General features: G+C 39.2%; 1 protein-coding gene across 2 annotated transcripts in view; it reads right to left on the minus strand.

Moving 5' to 3' along the window:
* Positions 1-2837: 2837 nt before the first annotated feature.
* Positions 2838-19428, minus strand: part of ano3 (anoctamin 3) — a 50473-nt gene continuing 33882 nt past the window's right edge. For both annotated transcript variants that reach the window (XM_023346762.1, XM_014472863.2), the window contains exons 11-25: positions 19121-19255; positions 18930-19026; positions 15361-15421; positions 13529-13611; positions 13287-13427; positions 12821-12985; positions 12672-12708; positions 12447-12558; positions 12157-12214; positions 11769-11866; positions 11386-11549; positions 10028-10180; positions 8044-8194; positions 7738-7927; positions 2838-6457 (exon numbers count right to left, since the gene is read on the minus strand). In XM_023346762.1, coding sequence (XP_023202530.1) covers positions 6275-6457; positions 7738-7927; positions 8044-8194; positions 10028-10180; positions 11386-11549; positions 11769-11866; positions 12157-12214; positions 12447-12558; positions 12672-12708; positions 12821-12985; positions 13287-13427; positions 13529-13611; positions 15361-15421; positions 18930-19026; positions 19121-19255 — 1828 coding nt within the window. In that variant the 3' untranslated portion in view covers positions 2838-6274. The remainder of the gene's footprint in view (positions 6458-7737; positions 7928-8043; positions 8195-10027; positions 10181-11385; positions 11550-11768; positions 11867-12156; positions 12215-12446; positions 12559-12671; positions 12709-12820; positions 12986-13286; positions 13428-13528; positions 13612-15360; positions 15422-18929; positions 19027-19120; positions 19256-19428) is intronic.

Below are 19428 nucleotides of genomic sequence, written 5' to 3' on the forward strand. Positions count from 1 at the left end.
ATCCTGTTGTGATTTGTGGACTTTCCTGCTTTGACTCCTTTGTCCTCTGCAGCCAGGTCCTGTTTACAGATCAGTTGGATTCACGACAGCTGCAGCAGAACCCCCACGGATTATCTTCGCAGTCCGTTCTGCTTCATGATGCCTCTCACTCAGAGGTGTGTGTGGAGAGGAGGAAGTCGAGTCTGAGGCCTGAAGCTGGTTGAAATCACTGGAACATTGAGTCTGTGATTGGAATCCAAAACGGTTCCGTTCGAAATGTGAGAAACAACGAGTGTTGTTTTAGTGGTAGACTGACCCAAAGGCTCCACTTTGGGGCCCTGTAAAAAAAAAAATCCACCGTAGGGTGATACGCAGACAAAACATATTTTATGAAAACCAGGGCTTATTTTCCATGTCAGGTGTAAAAGTTAGAAAAATACAATTTTATTGCTTTTTTACCACAAGGATTTTCTCCCTTGGATTATTATTGGTTATAAATCAACATAGTGAGGCCCATGCTGTTTGCGTAAGGCCAAATGGTTTGGATTAGAGATCTACTGGTAGAGACAGAAATTTCCCCTGCTCTGACCAAAAGGTCAAAATTTTTATATTTTTTCCAACTCATTAAAAATATATATCCACATTAGTCAACATTATGTACTTTAATGCATTTAGTGATTAAATCAAATAGACAATCCTCTACTTTTACCTTGTTGATGCAATTGTGCTTTAATTTAACTTCACATAAGTCCACAATTTGGTTTTTCAAATAATGATTTCATTCATTTAGAGAACAATAATATATAATTCAACCCCTCCTATCTTTGTGAAATCATTGAATGAATTGTAAAGAGACACTTTTCCCCCTGTTTCTATTTTACTAATCACACCAAAACCTGATTGATTACTGTCAGACTGGATATCAAAATTACTAACGAATCACTAATCTAGAACCTGACTGACAACATGAAGTAGGCTAAAAGAAAAGAAACAAATCGCACGCTGATCAAACAAATTCAGTCATTGACATCTATCAGTCTGAAAAGGGACACAAAGCCAATTCTAAGGTTTTAGGAAACAAAGAATAGCGTTGAACCTTTGCAGGAGAAACTTTCCATCAGGCTCAAAAATTGCTCCAAAAATGCATTAATGATTAATCCAGGAGGAACTAAAGAATCTAGAAAAGCATTTAAAATGCTGCATTTCTTATTTACCTTTGATAAAACCAGTGTTTATGATTCAACAATAAGAAAAGAACAGCCTAAACGTTTAACTGATTAAGGCCTGATTATTTTTTCCCACATGACCAGGTTTGTTTGGGAAGCCTTTTTCTTCAATAAAAGAAAGAAATCATGAGTTGAAAACTGAATTTTGAATGTGCTTACACTTTCTTTACATGATATTAAAAATATATAAAAGAGAACCAGATAGAAGAATTGTCTTTGTTTTGATACATAAATTAGTGGCCATGTAAATTATTTATATTCTGTTGGTTTTAAAACCAAAACTTTGCAGCACGCCTTTTTCTCTTTATATGTTATGCTCCTTGGAAGAAGAAAATTCAATCAATTGAAATTTAAACTTAACAGACCTCAAAGAAAACCAGAAATTATAAATAGCCATAAAATGTCTAATCTTTACATCTCTGTTTGGGTTATGTTTACTGCTGTAAGTATATATTTTAATTCAAACCCTGCAGCAAAAAGACATTAATCTACATTTGTTGCACAGTTAACCACATTATACGGTTGTTTTTTTCTTTCTCTCTCTCTGTTACTGTTTAGTCTTTTTGTTAACCCACAACATGTCTGGATTTCTGCCCGAGGCTTTCAGCATCAGCATGGATTTACATGAAGCAATATTGCTGCACTTTAAAGAAATATTATCTTTACTTTCTTCTGTAGGACCCAGCCTTGAGAATGTGAAATCAGCTCGGACCATTATGTAAAGTCTGTTAGTCAGTGAAGGTGAAAGGAAATATCATGGCGTGGGCAACATGACAGAGGACATAATTAAAGCATGAACCATCTGTCATCAGAGCTCTGATGTTTCTTTTGCTGCATTTAGATTTCACTGTAAAAAAAAATCAAGGCCTGTGCAAGATGGAAAAGCAGTCATCATCCAGGGCCAAGCAGCAACGGCATGAGCCTCAATGATGTGGTCGAATAATAGTGGAAGAGAGATTTTGCTATAGAAACACAATCTTCTTTAACCGTATGTTATGTGAACGGTCTCTGGCCTGGAGGTTTTGCGGTCTGTAATAATAGTGAGGGGAGAAGAAGAAAACGGCGTCTGCGTTTTGGTGGGCTTCAGTTGCTCCATAAGCAGATTTAGTTCAGCTTGAACACTGTTTAGGATAATAAATGCCCACAGCCATTTCTTATGGTCATGCTGGATGTGACTGAAAAATGTACCAAGACATAAGCTTTAATATCAGCTGATGTTGATAATTGGTTTAAATATCTGGACTAATGCCAAACTTGTGACAAATAGTGACAGTTTTAACTCCAAGCTGTTGTTTGTTTTTTTAAGCAGTAATGAAACGCCATGCTCTGCCAGTTACTCAACAGGTTGTTGCTAGGTAACTCAAGAGTGAGAGTTGCTAGGTAACCAACAAATGGGAGAGTTAGCTGATGCCACCAAACGTCCTTAACCGGTGGATAAAGTTATTTCTCTGCCTACATCTCCCAGAATGCTCTGCAGTTCTGGCTCAGAGTTCAGTGAAATTATTGAAAATTCAATCTCGTATTATTTTTTGATATTGATCGGGTGTCTATTGGAAAATATATTGTTATTGGTTAGTCGTCCAGTCCTACATCATGCACTAAAACAGAAATAAAAAATTCAAGGAAACAAGATTTAATTTAAAAGTTACAATACATGATTTATTACAGAAAAGAGTGATATCCAAAGTATTTTACACTGTTTTTTTATACATTTCAATGTTTGTACATGTAAACAGGAATGAAGTAAACAATGCTATCGATACAGTCATATCATCCTACTAGAGTTAAATGTATGAGCGGACATTACTGTGCTTCCACATCAACTACATCGTTGCTCAAGCATGATCCTATCAGGAGGCAGAGCGTACCACATGAAGCCTAATCCCCCTCCGGACTGCTATGTTTTCAGACATATGCAACGTCACGCCATTATTACTTATCATACAACACTGATGTTGTGCTATTGCCAAAGGTAGAAGGCTGGAGAAGCACCTTTCCACCACTGTGCAGCATTTATACTTGTGAGAAGGTGAACTGATGAAGAGCCATTTAGAAATGATTACTAACAGGGTCATCCAAGGTCATTCCTAACACCCCCCTCGTTTGCCTTTAGGTTAAATTCTCGAGCCGTTCATGGGTAAACATCTTTGTGATTCCCAAACGAGGGTCCAAGCAGAGGAACTCTGAGGATTTACATCTGAATCTCCTTGAAATTCCCGGACAGATGGTGTTAAAACAGTGCAGAGTCCAAAGCTGTGACTTAGAAAATACTCCTTCAATATAAAATCTTGACGTGACTCCAAAAATGAACAACACTGAAAAAATAGAGGTGATATGTGTAACAACTCTACAGACGCTGGCTCTGCTAAAAGCAGCCGTTAAAGACATGCATACTCTACAGTACGAACGTACCAGTGCATCTACATCTGCTTCTGCTGAAAAGGAAAGTAGCACTCGAGGATAACGACATGCATAGATTTTTAGTGTTCACATCGCAAGGAAGAGACTCTTTAAAAACCAGTTGATGTCAGTAAGACAGTGAAATATTGGATTAAGCATGACCTGAAAGCGTCATTAGATTTTGACCAACGGCCTGCTTCGTACAGCAGGGTTTCCACAGAAAGAGGACATTTCTGATCTACATCACAAAGCTAAGGGCAGCAGCGAAAAAAGGAGTTAAAATAAAAAATAAAACCAGCTTTCTACCGAGTGTGCATATAAGTCATGCAAAGAGCACTGAAGCGCAACAACATATTTCTAAAAAAAAAAAAAAAAAAAAACAAGAAAAGAAAGCTTGCATCTTATAAAATAGGATAGAAATCAGATCATCTGCAAACATTCGGCGGACACCTGAGAAATGTGGACGTTACATTGTCTGTCAGAGTGTGAGAAAATGGAAACTTGGGTTGATAGTGCAAAAGAAAAGGTATAAAAGCATAAAATGCATGAAGTGATGTACATCAAAATTCAATTGAGTCTTATAAAATGTCATGCAATGCATACTGGGTAATCTCTTCACATGATAAATAACTTCTTATGATTTATAACTGAATAAGAAAAGTATGAGCCACTCCCCCCTCACATTAATACACCGCTTTGCTAAAGTAGTCAATCTATTTAAACTTAGTCATTTTTCCTCTTATTACAACCACAACCTAAGTGTAATTTATATGGAAATTATTTGTTAGACCAACACACACACACGCACACACACAAAAATAAAAATCACACAATAGCAAAGTGAAAGAAAAGCAGTAAACTTTTTCCAACATTTGTTTTTACAAAGAAAAAATCTAAAAAGAGCAGCATGCATTTATATCAGCTGTCCCCAAGTCAACACTTTGTAGAACCCAAATGCACCTGCAAGTCTTTTGTGGTACACCTCCTCCGACTTTGAACTCGGAAAGTTCAACTGTGATCTCATGAGATCAGAGCACGCTCCCCCAAATGCTTACTGTGTCCCTTTTACTGTGTTTACTGTGGCAGAAAACAGACACGACTTTTCAAGACTTTCTTTTTAAATTAGAATTATATTCTAAGATACAAAATACAAATGCATTCCATACTTTTCAGATATTTAAAAAAAGGAACAAAATTTTTCTTCCACGTCACAATTATCACGTTGTGTTGGTCTATCATGTAAACCCCGGTACAATACGCTTAAAGATTTATGAGGTGTAAACAGCTTTCAAGGCCTTATAAACTTATAATTTTGGGGTGTTTGACTGAGGAATGATCCGGATCCAGACCAAATCTAGCAGAAAAAAAGCAGAAATGTTTTACTTCTCAAGTTCATTAGAAAGAAACGTGCAGTTAAAATCCACGGCATCTTAACTGAACACATCTAAAGGCCACGTCTAAAGAAATTTAACTTCCCCGGTTTGTCTGTGAAGCTTTCTGAAACACTGGAACAGAAGTGTGCTTTTCGTGCTCTGCGAGCGAGGAACAGCATACGGACGTTGTCTGCAAACCGAACATCCAAGCCACAGGTATTTCCAAGATATCCGAGTTTCAACCACATTTCATGACTTCCAGTGGCAAATGAAAAACAGACTGCGGGAAGACGAACGGATCCTGGAAAGCAAACACATGCATTATTCATGACGGGAGTCCAGTTACGACATACATACACCGTCGCCCCGACGCCGAGACCCGAGAAGGTGCTGAGGTGTAGCCGACATCCAAACCAAACATCTCTTATTAAAAAAAAAGAAAAAAAAAAAGGCATGCGCTGACCAAGCTGTGGAGAGCGATGATGCTGTTACACTGCAGGCACAATCAAACTTCACCAAGTTTGCATTTCCTCAACTCAAGACAGTCAAGATCAACAGAAACACAGAGATAACCTCACAACTCGCACTCACGTGAACCACCAGGCATCAGGACAAGGAGTTTGTCTATCAAAAGGTACAAAACAGTGTTACCATGCACTTTATTGGTTTCTTCATCAAATGCACAGAACGGATGTCAACACCCTTCACAACAAGTGATCTGAATTCTGTTTTTTTCTTTTTTCAGTTCATGAAATATCTGCAAAATGTCAGTGAACATGCTTTAACAGCGATATACAGTTACTTTGTAAGAGCAGTGTCTGTTTTATTTGGTAGCCACAATCACCAGAATCACTTGGCAACAAGGAAACGTTTAGTGCCACGCACACGTATCTCTGCTGAAGGCGACGATATAGAGAAGGAAACGCGCTGCCATGCAGAGTCGAAGCAAAGTGCTAGCTGCCACACAGAGAGAGGCTGCAGGGCTCGGGGCTGAGAGTGAGCAAGGGTCGACTGCAGCCCTTGATCTGCATAGTAAACATTACAATTGCAAAGGTTTTCCCACTGAAGCCATGACAGGGCACAGATCCAAGGGCAACCTGCTGGATGGAGGGGGCAGAAAACACAACGAGGAGTTCAGGGAGAAGATCTCAACAGGATGTCTTTGGTGTAGACTCTACCAGGAGCGCAAAGCTAGACTCTCAAAGCTAACATACATAAATAAGCAGAGGGGGCTGGGCTGTGTTGGTGAGCTAAGGGCTGAGTGATGAGCTGTGGACACGTCAGGGGGAGCTGAGGCTAAGGCCACTCATGGTGATAACGCCTCCCGTTTTTCTTTCGCTCTTTCTGCAGATGCTCCAGTTCCGCCTCGTACATCATCTCCTGCATCAGGTACTTCTCCCTCCTCATGCGGTCGCACAGATCCTTCGGCATGTCCGGAATGAGGTACGCAATGAAGGACTTGATGCCGAACACCAGGTGCTGAAAAAGGTAACGTAGCTAGTTGATACACAGCAGAAAGTTTTGACTCACATTTTAGACTCTAAAATGTGCTTTGCAAAGGAAATCACACATCTAAACTTTTTCACACTATGACAAATTAGAACCTCAAACTTCAATATTTTATAGTAGTTTTATGTCACTGACTAACACAAAGTAGTGTAGTGGTAAGAATATGACATACAGAAACTGCGTTTCACTCTAAACACCATGGTGAAACATGGTGGCTTGTGTGGGAATGTCCCAGTCAAAGTCCAGACCTAAATCCAATTGAACAGAAACTCTCTGTTGGCCTGGATGGCTAAAAAATATATCATGATATAAGCATTTCATATAATTTGATATGAATAATTATTGATATATTTTTTTGTTGTAAATATCTGAAATACTACCAACTGGTAGCATTTCCTGTTTTATCCACAGATTTCATTCACCGTTTTTCATTTTTAAGCAGTTCAGAGGCTCGGTGGAAAAACTTCTGCACTTATTCAATAGGTTGTTGCTAGGCAACCAAAGAATGAACGAGTTGCTAGGTAACCACAGAGTGAGTGAGTTAGTTGATGCCACCAACATTTCTTAGTTGGCTGAGAAGTTGAGAAGCTAAAGTGTTTCCTCTACCTACTTCTCCCAGAAATTATTGAATATATATATATATATATATATATATATATATATATATATATATATATATATATATATATATATATATATATTATCTACTGATTTTGATCATGTGTCTATGGCAATATATATTATTAATTTATTTTCCATCCAATCTGACTGAGTTTCTGCAATGTTGTAGAATATTATGACCAAACCTTTCAGTCTCTAGCTGTGCAAAGCTGTTCAAAAAATAACCCAAAGCACATGCAGAGTTCACTGTAGCAAGTCTGCAAACTACTGATTGAACTGAGTGGAATACAAATGTATAGCCACATGTTTTTCTTTGCAAGTAAAGAAAACTATGTGCAATGTAACAAAATGTGATAAAATTCAAGAGCCACGTAAATATAAATAACTTGCAGCACACACTGGATATATTTTGTGTGGTCTAGAAGTGTTAGACATTGATCACTTTACTTTGGAGTATAACTTTGTTAAAATAACTTAAAGCAGGTCTTGAAGATTTTCTTTTAATAACAGTGTATAAAAATACATCTAAAGCTGCTAAAAATATTAAAGTCAGACAGTGGGAAGTGATTTAGCTTTAGCCGCCTGCCTCGTTTATACAGACTCATGCATACAAGAGCGCAGTGACAGACCTCAAAGACGATGATGAATGCCAGCCTGGCAGCCAACACATGCCAGAACTGCAGGGTGAACTCGTAGGGCGCTGTGCTCCAGGGCGGCGCTCTGTAGTCTCTGTACCTGCAGTATCTGAACTCACTGCTGTTCTTCAGCTCCCACATGTCAAACACAGACAAGCTGCTGTTCATATAACCTCGCAGGCACCTGAGCCGATTGAAGAGAAAATAAACTATCACACCACAACAAGTTCTGCACCTCCAGATATATTTGATCTGCAAGCAGCTTTTTTTAAAAAAAGAAAAAAGAAAAAAACTGCTTACTCATCTGTATGATGGGGCCCCTTATCCACACAGGGGCCGTATTTGAAGGCGTAAACAAAGCGGGGAATGTAGTCCGAGGTTATAGCGATGACGAAGGCATTAGTGATGACTGCCAGAACTCCGATACCTTCCAGAATCCCATGCCAGATACCTGCGGTAGATAAACATCGTTCAGTGCTTTATTAATCATAATGAGGGGCAGCAAAGGTTAAGAAAAACCCTCAAGTCTTAATGAGGGGGAGTAAATCATACGCTTTCAACTGTCTGTGACATTTTTATTAGTGCAACAGTAATTAGTTTTAGCTAGGGGGTAGAAAAACATAAACACGACCTGGCTGATCTTTGACTGTGCTGCTTTGTCTGCTTTTGAGCTAATGTGCTCTAAGCACGCACTTCATCTTTTTTCTGCACAAAAACCTGCATCAACTATTTTTTACCGAAAATACTGAACAGAGAAAACAAGCACGTTTGTGTTGAATTAGGGTTTGAACTATCAGTAAATGTCGGGGTAAATATAAAACAGGTTCTATTCGTAAAGCTCTCAGGGTTTGTTTTTTATTAACAGGGGAATGTGACACACAAAGGGCTCAGTGGAGCACAGAAAAGGTGGAGTTTGTTTATCTTATGGGGGAGTGAGCTGATGGAGAGGAAGGCGTAGCATATGGCTGCACAGTGGGACAGGATGTAGATGTGTCCATCTCCATAGGATGGACTGTTTCTGGCAAGTCTCTGTCCTTTTGTCTGATACAGAAATTTCTCAATTTCTGCAAGTCAGAGACTTGACCTGGTAGGCTTCCTTAGACAGAAAACTTATTAAAAGGGGCAGTATTATGTATATAATGTTATCCCCAAAAATATATCTGGAGTGTTGCTTTGATTCTTTCCCGCATGTTTGAGTAATCCCTTAATCTCCATGGCAACCATTCAGCTGTGGAAAACACCTGGTTGGACCTAGCTCCGCTTTCAGACGAAGCTCCTCCTTTGAGCTGCAGTTTCCAGGCTTTTGAGCTTGCGCCTCACAGAGCAACCCTCCTCCATGACTCCCTCGCTCAGCTCCTTCAGACTAGCCAGCAGCAATTAGCAAACACCTGGTGGGACTGTGCATCTGCTGAGTTCATTATATGAGCTACATCTGAGTTCAACGCTGGTAAAAACATTGCTAAAAGGTTAATAGAGGAGCAATGTTGTGATGACTTCCTGAAGGCGGAGTTTCAGAAAGAGCAGGAGTGTTTAAAGAGACAGAGGCCCAATTTCAAGGTTTTAAATTAGGATATAAAATTTATTTTAAGTCATATTTGATATATGGAGCCTTTTTATAACAACTGAAGGTAACATAGTTATTTGATTATGCTACAAAATGTCACTGTGGGCCTGGAAAACACATTTAACTGAACTGACATTTTGTTGTTTTTTGTAAAGTACCTTGAGATGACATTTGTTGTAAACTGGCGCTATATAAATAAACTGAGCTGGACTAACTTCTTATGATTTCATCACTGTAAATAGTGAAAACTGATTTTATTAAAGGGTTTCAAATGTGTTTAAGGTAATAGAGAGGGGTTCAATACATTTACACGTCACTTTCATGTTTTTCTAAAAAACTTAAAAACCATGTATTATGTACATTACAATTATGTGTTTGTGTGGTTTTATTACAAACAGAAACAATAAAAAATATGTAGTTGGAATTTACATATGCAAAAAAACATAAAGGAAAATACTGGGTATGAATACTTTTCATGCACTGTATAAAAAGCAGCTGTGCAGGTTTTAAGAGGGGGTGAAAGCTTTTTCCAGCACATTATTTATAAAGGAAAGTAAAATTCTTTCCCATGTTGTTCAGTTGCATCACATGTGGAAGAAACTGAGGAAAAGAGGAGAGGAATTTAGATAAAATATAGATATTAGGGGATGAGAAAAATGGGGTTGTGTCTCTGATCCCAAAATAGCTCAGAGTCTGAGAGTAACAGAGCGAGACAACAACCTATATCTGTTGCCCGCGCTGGCATGGGCCTCCTCCACTGAGTGACAAACTTGTAGGCATCCAAACGAATTTCGATGATGTTGTTAAGCAGAGCCAGGAGAGGAGCCAGAGGGAAAGCTGCTACGAAAATGGTGGTGAAGCCAAACTGGAGAACTACAAAAGAAAAGAAAAGTTTGCACTTTAATATGAAGAACAGGTTTTAGATATTTGGCTTTTCAGTTTTTAAAACATCCAGAATATTTGAGCAAAAAACATTTCCCTTAACATTCTTCTGTAGAAGTAATTTTTGTTTTCTATATGATATAAAACAGTGGTCCCCAACCACCACCAATTGGTACCGGGCCGCGCAAGAAATAATGAACTACTTCTGGATCTTTTATTTTGAAAATCCTAAACCGTATTTTACCGGTTACGTCTTGCGCATCAAAATTGAGCCAACTTGCAGCAGAATGAGTAATAAAACAACATCGGAGTACTGCGGCGCCCTCCCTCCCCCGGTCTGCGGAAAAATTGCGAAGGGCTGACCGGTCCACGTGACTAAGAAGGTTGGGGACCGCTGATATAAAAAACACAATCAAAGGTTGTTTGATTGTGTTTGTTCATTCAAACATTTGTAATTCTCTGCCTTCTTAAGTTACAAAAGACTATTTACCTCAGAGTTTGTGACTTTTCATACTATTTATTTCATTTTTTAAAAAGATGAAAACCCAAATATACAGCTCTGGAAAAAATGAAGAGCCCACTGCACTGAACCCATTGAAAACCTCAAGGCTACTCCATCAAATATTGATTCCTGAGCTCTTCCTGAGTTAAAACATTAATATTGTTGTTTCTAAATGAATCTGAACTTGTTTTCTTTGCATTATTTGAGGTCTGAAAGCGCTGCATCTTTTTCGTTAGATTGATCATTTCTCATTTTCTGCAAATAAATAAATTTAAGAAACATGCGGTCAGTAGTTCATAGAATAAAAGAACAATGTTCATTTTACTTAAACATATACCTATGAAAAGTAAAATCAAAGAAACTGATCATTTTAAGTGGTCTCTTATTTTTTTCCAGAGCTGTAGAAGAAAAACGGCAACTTTCTTTTGGATTATTGAACAAAATGTGAATTTTTCTGCAGGTTATGTCAACCAAGGATGAGGATGGTTAAAATCTCAAACTCAAGTTGTGATTGGAAAAACAAAAAATAATAAACATTTTATCACCCTCATTAATTTCTTATTAAAGTCTTCTGATAAACCAACCAAAAAATAATTTAATTTGATCCTTTTACAAATGCAATTAGAAACACCAACAAGCTCAACAATTATTGGATCATTTCTTTCACAGAAAGTACAAGAGTTCAACATTTTACCCATTTCCAGGTATTCATCCACCAGTCCGTGTGCGTTCATCGGCTGCAGGTTCCAGTCCTTGTCCCACTGTGGGAGCTGGGTTTTGTTCTCCACATTCTGGCCTCCACCACCACCTCCACCTCCTTTCTTCATCTTCCTGCGAGACCACCAGTTCTGCAGCAAGCTAGGGACGCAGGAAGCAGTGTATCATCTCAAAGCAATTATTTCTGACAGTGCAACGGAGGCTTTAAAGGACAGAAATTATGTTTACTTTTTTTCATATGCTAAAGGGTAAAAAGACAAAAGGAGTTAACAAATAAAGGGAGCAGGCCGTTGAAATCATTAAGCATCAGTGTGTTTTCATTGCAAACAAAGTGTGAAGTGGTGATGATGTATTACTTACGGATATCCAAGCTCCATGAAGTTGTTCCAGATTTGTTTGAAGAACATGATGACTCCCATTTGCAGACACAGATCAATCAAACAGCCGCTGGGGTGACACTTTAGAAAGAAACAACATTGAAATGATAAACAGCTGCTGCATCCATATTTCACGCCTTGTAATTCAGATTTATGAGCGAATCTTTTGACACGCCGGCTCCCATTGTGGTTTTTTTTTTTAGCATCAGAGTTGAAAATCCGAGTAATTGTGGGGCAGGATGAATGGTTCTCCACAGAAAGAAGTGGGCGGATCATTAGAAAGATGAATCGTTTGGGAGTTCTAAATATATCCAAACGTAGAGAGTGATAATCAACTCCGTCTTGTCTGAAATAATCACAAATGCTCTCACCTCTTCCAGCCTCCATCGATTAAAGAGCTTATTGTAGCTTCCAGGCCTGCCAGCAAACCTGGAGATATTGAGGAGCGCATAATTAGGCTGTTGAATTAAAACAGTGAAATACTAATGAACTCATGGTGGAAATAAAATAACACGTAAGGCTGATAATTATCCCAGAAAAACAACATTTTGTTCACTTTCTCAGACTGGAAGGAGCTTAAGCAGAGCTAAAACACAGAGTCTGAACTCTCATACAACGAGTCAGAAAATGTCGGGACAAGGACAAAGTTCACAGCTGTTACCTTCCGAGAAAGAAAGCGATGTAAAACGTGGAGCTGTTCAAATTCACAAACTGGAAGAGAAACATCTTCAGAGCAAAGCTGTTCTCCCACTCAGACTCGGTGCGTGGGTGCTCTAGACAACAGGAGCAAGAGTGTGGGGTTAAAAAGGACGAAAAGGGGAAAAAAACTCTGCAGCCAAATATGAAAATAAATGCATAATGAAGATATGAGAGTAAAAAAACTAACCTAAGTTAGTCAACAGGTAGGCCACCTTTTCATAAACCTGATAAAATGGAAACAATTCATGAGGAATGACTAAAAAATTTTTTTTTTCCTATTATGAAACATTTTGTTGGACAGAATGCAAAAACAGCCGCGCTTGTCCAGACACCCACCACATTGAGTGACATGATCATCATAAAGTTGATGCAGACGCCAGTGCCAGACGTGGCGAACTGCCAGTTTTTCTGGACAAAGTCCCAGTTGAAGGAGGCAAACTTCTCCATCGCAATGAGACGGAAAACCACGACAGCAAACACGGCCGTCAGAACGAGGGAAATCTGAGGCGGCGAGATGGTGAGATTACAGAGTTTAAAGACTGAGAGACAATGAAAAACTGGGCAACAAACTGAAAAAAATACTATGGCAGGAGGGAAAACGTAAAATAGAAATGAAAAATAACTATATTATTTCTAATGTTTTATATAATAAAACATGATTCAAGTAAAGTCCACGTCCATTTACTTGATTCATATTCTTTGGCCAGCAGGGGGCGACAGAACACTGCTGCTGATGTCACGCTGATCAAAATGTGAACCCAGATCCCTAACAGGCCAATTCCACTCAGATCAAAAGGCTTACCATGAAGAATATTCCAGACACAGACACCATCAGGCGGCTGAGTTTGTCTGAGAAGGGCTGGAAGGGCTCAGGCTTTCCAGAAATGGGGTTAACTCTCTCCACTCTGGAGTACTTGGCTTCAAACTGAGGCCTCAGTTCCTCCTGATTAACAAAACATCACATAATTAACTTGATTTACATGATAACGTTGGCGTAAAAGAAAATTTTGATGTGATACAACACTAGATCTCTATCTGAGGTACCTCCTCCTCCTCCCAGTCGATGAGATCCCAGTCGTACGTCAGTTCTGCTCTCCTTCTTTTCCAAAACTCCAGGAATACGGTTGCTGCAGAGGCAATCGGGAATTTATCAAGCTACTGATCTACTCTGATATGAATCGGGTAACAGCAGTATGTGCATAAGGGAATACATTGGAGAGGCAAACAGCATATCATGGTCAGACATCCTGAGTGAAACACAGACTGCAGAGATGTGCAATGTCCATTATGGAAACAGATTACAGCCATAATGCTGCATTGACCCTGTGAGGAAGTAGTTAAGAAACATAGCAGCAGCAAACGTTTCTTGCACAGTGGTCAACAAAAGCATTCACTTATTTTCTGGTGTAAAACTTTGAAAGTAAAACCTTCAGATTGGAGGCTTTCTGTTTCTTTGTGTTGGTCCCTGTTGTCGCTGGAGCTGCACACAACAGAAACAACACTCTTTGACTGTCAGGCTGATTAATGTCTACTGGTTTGTCACATACAGGAAAAAGGTTTTCTTAAAAGCTGGGTGGCACACACTACAGTCACCCAACAATGTAAATATTTGTTTGTAAATTATTAGCTTCCATCTCCCTGCTGAATAAGAGTAATATCCACAGCATGATGCTGGCTGAGCCTGTGGCAGTAAGCAATTAATCAATTAATCGCACGATAAATTAAGGTGAACAATTGCACTACTTCTATGCAATCTTAGTTTTATTTTTTGCTATACTTTGTAAAGACAAATGAATATTTTAAGATCTTACATGTGTAAGTATAAAAAATATATATCTATGTATTTTCTGTCTCTATTTGAACTAAATGAACAACAAAGAGAAGAATACACTGTTTAGTGATAATCACTATTACTAAAAGAAAATAAATGTCATCTATAAAGTCATTCATTTAGAGCATATCATTGAAAAAAACTGAACCGTGACCCAGCGGTGACCCCAGAAAATGTTCATAGGAGTGGCCAGGTGGGGCCAATAAAACGCTTAGAGTGGCAAGATGTCTGTATGTCCCAGTGAGGTTGCTGGGATTTTTTCAGGGGGGCCATGGCCCCGCAAGGCCACCTCTTGGAGGCGCCACTGCCATGGCCTTAAATAGCTGCTGAATTTCAGTCCTTTGTCAGGAAAACTTTGCTGTTAGACTAAAGACGCTGAAGTTTAATATAGCTTGACCTAGTTTTGTTTATAAAGATAGAGAAGCAGCCATTTTTAGAAGCCTGCACTCAGTCCCCAAGGCTAACCAAATTTTTCATGTTGATCTCAGAAATCCACATAGTTCTGAAGTGCATTTATCCAGCTCTGCTACTTTGCTCCACATGGCAAAGAGGGTTTGAGTAGGAATCAGAGAGGAACCTTCCTCTCCTCCATTTAACCCAAAAACAGAACTAAGTATGTCAGGTTGTTCCCTCTGGCGCAGGTGACTATTTACAATGTTGGTGGAGAGATGAGATTCTGCACACTGATGCTTACACACTGTGCTGCAAAGATGATACAGCTGTGGGAAAGCAGCTGCAGCCGACCGGTATCACCATGCAGTTCTGCAACCCTGCAGAGGCAAACGATAACCTCCCTCTGAGGATACGGCTAATTATCCAACTAATTACATCAGGGCAGAGCAGGCAGCCAGTCAGAGAGGGATGACTGTGAGTTATCCTCATACAGACACATTACAGAGAAGCTCTTCTGTATTTCCACCGAAGAGTGTTTACTGTGCTGAAATTCCCAGCTGAAGAACTTAATGTGTTTGAGAGGAAATCTGAAACATGAGTGCTGCGTAAATAGAGGTGAATTCCAGAAGCCGTTGTAGAAAAACAAACTTACCCCAAATAGCCATGAAGATAGCAAAGAACACAGTGCCGCCGTTGTCAAACAGACGAGTTACCTGAAAATACAAAACATGCAAGAGAGAACTGTGACTTTTGGACAATGTAAACTTGAGCAGCTTTAGCTTTATCTGCAATTCACCAAACCCTTTGCCATTCTGGTGTCTAGCTAACCTTTTGTTAAAAATAATTATCTGCTCATCAGGAGTCAGATAAGCAGATTAATTACCGGTAAGTTATTTAACAAGGTGGGAAAAAAAACCCACATTTATAAAAATGATTGTTTTTAACAAAATAACTTGTAGCACAGTTATTCTTAGAGCTGCTATCAATGCATTGTACAACCCCTCCCTTCCCAAGAGGATAGCACTTAGCCTACTGCTTTAATATTTCACCAGTTTGGGGCACAAAGAGGGGGATGTTGGAGCATTTATGTTTGCACAGTCTGTGTAGACCTGGATCTTCTGTGGAAATGTTTCTGTGTTTGTCTGTCCGCCGGAAAACCCACTGGTGACCCATCATTAGGTCACTGTCAACAAGACAGTAAAAAAAAAAAAAAATAAAGATTTAGATATAAAACTCCCATAACAGATCCCACACTATACCTAACCTACAGGGGACCAGGGTCTCTGCACATTTTCAAGTCAGAGTTTCTTGTTTTTTCATGTTAAAATTTTCAGCTCTTAGTCTGTATCAGATGATTTTATTAACAGTTATTAATATATGGCAGGATGTTTTACAGAGGTGAGGCCTTAAAATGGAAACTGGAAAAATGGAGACTTTAGGGATGGATGGATAAACAAATAAGTTGTTTGCACTTATGCAGCTTTTAAACAATGAAGTAGGAAACAAAGTTCGGAGACACAAACATTTTCCACATTGTTTTTTTTCCAGGCTTCAGATAGAAGCCATTGTTTGCACCGTTGCATAGCAGCAAGACGGTCATGTTTTTTTTTCCATGGAGTTTGAATGTCTCTCTGGGAATAATTGATTTCTTTAATTGTTCTCAGGTCGGCATGTGTGTGTGTGTGTGTGTGTGTGTGTGTGTGTGTGTGTGTGTGTGTGCATGGTTATTTTTTCTTGTTTGCCCTGTGATCAACTGGAAACCAGTCCATGATGTAGTTCACCACTGCATGTATAAACAATAAGACTTTTATTCTATATCTATATACTGCTCAGTCTTAGTTTTATCAGACCAAACCATGCTGATCTGCTCCAAGTTTCAAATTTGCAAACATTTTTGATGTCCAGCTCATTGTGTCATTAAAGAAACAGATTCAGGTTAATTTATTTTAAAGGAATTGTTAACTATGTTACCTGTGGTTTAAAAAGTTTTTCTACACACATTTATTTTGTTTACTGTACAATGGTCCTCAAATTAAAGGTTAGGTTAGTGTGAGACTATGATGCTGCAATAATATGTTAATATTTCATATATAATTTGTTTCTAATAAGAACAAAAAAAAAACTTAATGAAGCAAACAAGAAGAAGAAATTTTACCTAATGGCCCAAAAACCACCAACTTTGACTGCAAAACTGTATGTATTTACAGAAAATAAAAATGATTTGCTGAAATGTTTTTCTCCCTCACTGAAAGTTATATTGATGAAAATGTGCAACCAAATCATTGGATATAAATTTTCTAATTGTGTATTTGTTACAAAAAATATTAAATTATAAAACTGAAATGTATTTTAACAATTATATATGCTCTAGTTTGCAAGATTCTATAAAACTGATGTAAATTCCGAATTATTAGCACCTTATTTATACTTGTAACAGGAGAAACTTAAACATCTATGTCCAATTGACCCTTTGCAACTATGTCACTAAATATTCGAGGCGCCGAGATGGACGTCCGAAGTGAGGGACTGGAGTATCGAGCAAAGCAGCTGAAATTGTTTTCCCAAGTTGTTTTTGCCAGTTTATTCGTGGCTTCTTTGAGTCAAGCTAATTTATTTGCGAACGTAACGCACCTGGTTGCCTTTAAAAACGTACAAAAGACGAGATGCTAACCATTTGTTCCCCCACACATGCTAGGCTACATGTCGGTGCGGCCCTGCTGGCATCGTCTCCATGGTTACACGCCTGGTTTCTCAATGTTTGATATCATCTTTCGAAACATACTTACTTATAAAGTATATGACCGTTAATCCTACCTTGTGAAAAGTGTCCGCTGCAAATCCGCGATTACATAGAGGGCTGCCAGTCATTATGATTGACAGCTGCTATGGCGGCATCTTTCCTCATGGACCTTACCAGAGGGGCCGCTTTTCATTGGCTGATGCCCATTCTACGTGGTCACGTGCGTGGCCGTCTCACAAACACACTTAGCTTCCCGTTAGCTAAGTACAGCATAATGGCAGAACTGATACAACTTCTACACCTTGAAGCCTGTCTGCTACACAGTCTTACGTTAGCTTAACAGATCAATATGCAATGTGTCTGTATCTGACATACACTAAAGATTTTTATTTTAGCAGAAAAGGCTTTGGACTAAACTGTTACTCGTGTTAGCCACGTTAGCACCAAGTACAGCTAGTCAATAAACCATCGCTGTGTTCAGGGAAGCGCTGATTAATAATCGAGAAATAAATATCAAGCCTGGAAAATTGATATGGTAACGGACTGAATGTTATGTTTTTAACGTAATCTTTGCTCGTCTCGCGGAGCGCAGGCGGTTGCCACGGTAACAGGTGTGCTTAAACTACAAAAAGAGAGAGAGAGAGAGTAAAAAGGTAGGAGTGGTTTTGAGTTGATCACCTGTTTGGGTTATTTTACCTTTGTTTACCTTTGCTGTGGCGCATTACAGCCGCTGTAGTTTCTAAACGTTGGACTAATTTCCTCGTTCCTTTGTGAGTTTACGTCATTCACAACAAACATCAAATAGAACAAATATATTTCATTAAATTTTAACAAACAAATGGCTTCTACCGTGGTAATTATGTGAAATTAAATGAAATATATCCCAACTTCAGAAGATTTGCCTTTACCTTTACGGAGCTCTTTGGTTCCTCCTATCAGTCTGTAGCTTCTCATATTGACGTCATCAAACCAAATTTCAGATCTACCATAACTGACTGACACCTGCTGGCCTCAAGTTTGCAACCAGCTTGTGACTGAGAAACCAGTAACCTCCTCCCAGATGATGACATGAACTTGTTAGTTCCTCTGTCCACTTAGTAGCTGATATATTGTGAAAATCTGGTAGAAATGATGCACTAATGGAGTCATGTTTACATAGAAACAAGGCTCTGCGAGGCTTTGCTTGAGAGACTTGCGGTCACGTGGGTCGGTTGTGGGCGGAGCTTGGTAAGGTCCATTAAAAGTTACACAATAAAATGACAAGTTTGGTTTCTATCCTTATAGGTTTGTGCAGCATCCAATGACTAATTTTAACGTGAAATCTACTTTTAAAAAAGCGATATTAGACTATAGATGTCTGTATTTTGACTAGTTGTAAAGCAGAATTGGCCGCGTTGAAGTCCATCATGGCAGAGTGGGCGGAGTTCTGGACAGAGTGACGTCACGTGCAAAGGGCCAGAAGCTGAAGTAACTGTACTTGCCTTTGCAAAGACGCAGCTGTCACTCAGCGTCCATGGCTTGCAGCTTTCCTCACACATTGGACACATGATGGTTGTGTTGGCTTCACAAATCTCCTTACTGATGGGACAATGAGTTTGGAAAGTTAGCCAACAATTACCACCAGATATGTCTGGATCGTACTGAGTATGATCAGCTTAGCGTGTGAACTGACCTCACTTGACTTGAGTCCATAGTAAAGAGTCCATACAGGAAGACAAAAACACCAACGAGGGCTGCAGGGATTAACATGCCTGTATACCAGCCCAACCACGCAAAGTACAGGCCAATCTTCTCCCCAAAATACCGCCTGGGAGCAACACAAAGGCAGACATTGATTAAAATTTCCTAATACTCTACGCTGAGCTTTAATTGAACTTGGCAGTGTACTTCCAGCGCAGCCTACAGGGAGCATCCGGCTGGCTCTGAGGTGGCAGTTTAATGAATAAAAGGAGCTGTCGGACTGAAAGGTCACTGCGATGC

This window comes from Xiphophorus maculatus, chromosome 2, assembly GCF_002775205.1.
Source record: "Xiphophorus maculatus strain JP 163 A chromosome 2, X_maculatus-5.0-male, whole genome shotgun sequence".
Lineage (NCBI taxonomy): Eukaryota > Metazoa > Chordata > Actinopteri > Cyprinodontiformes > Poeciliidae > Xiphophorus > Xiphophorus maculatus.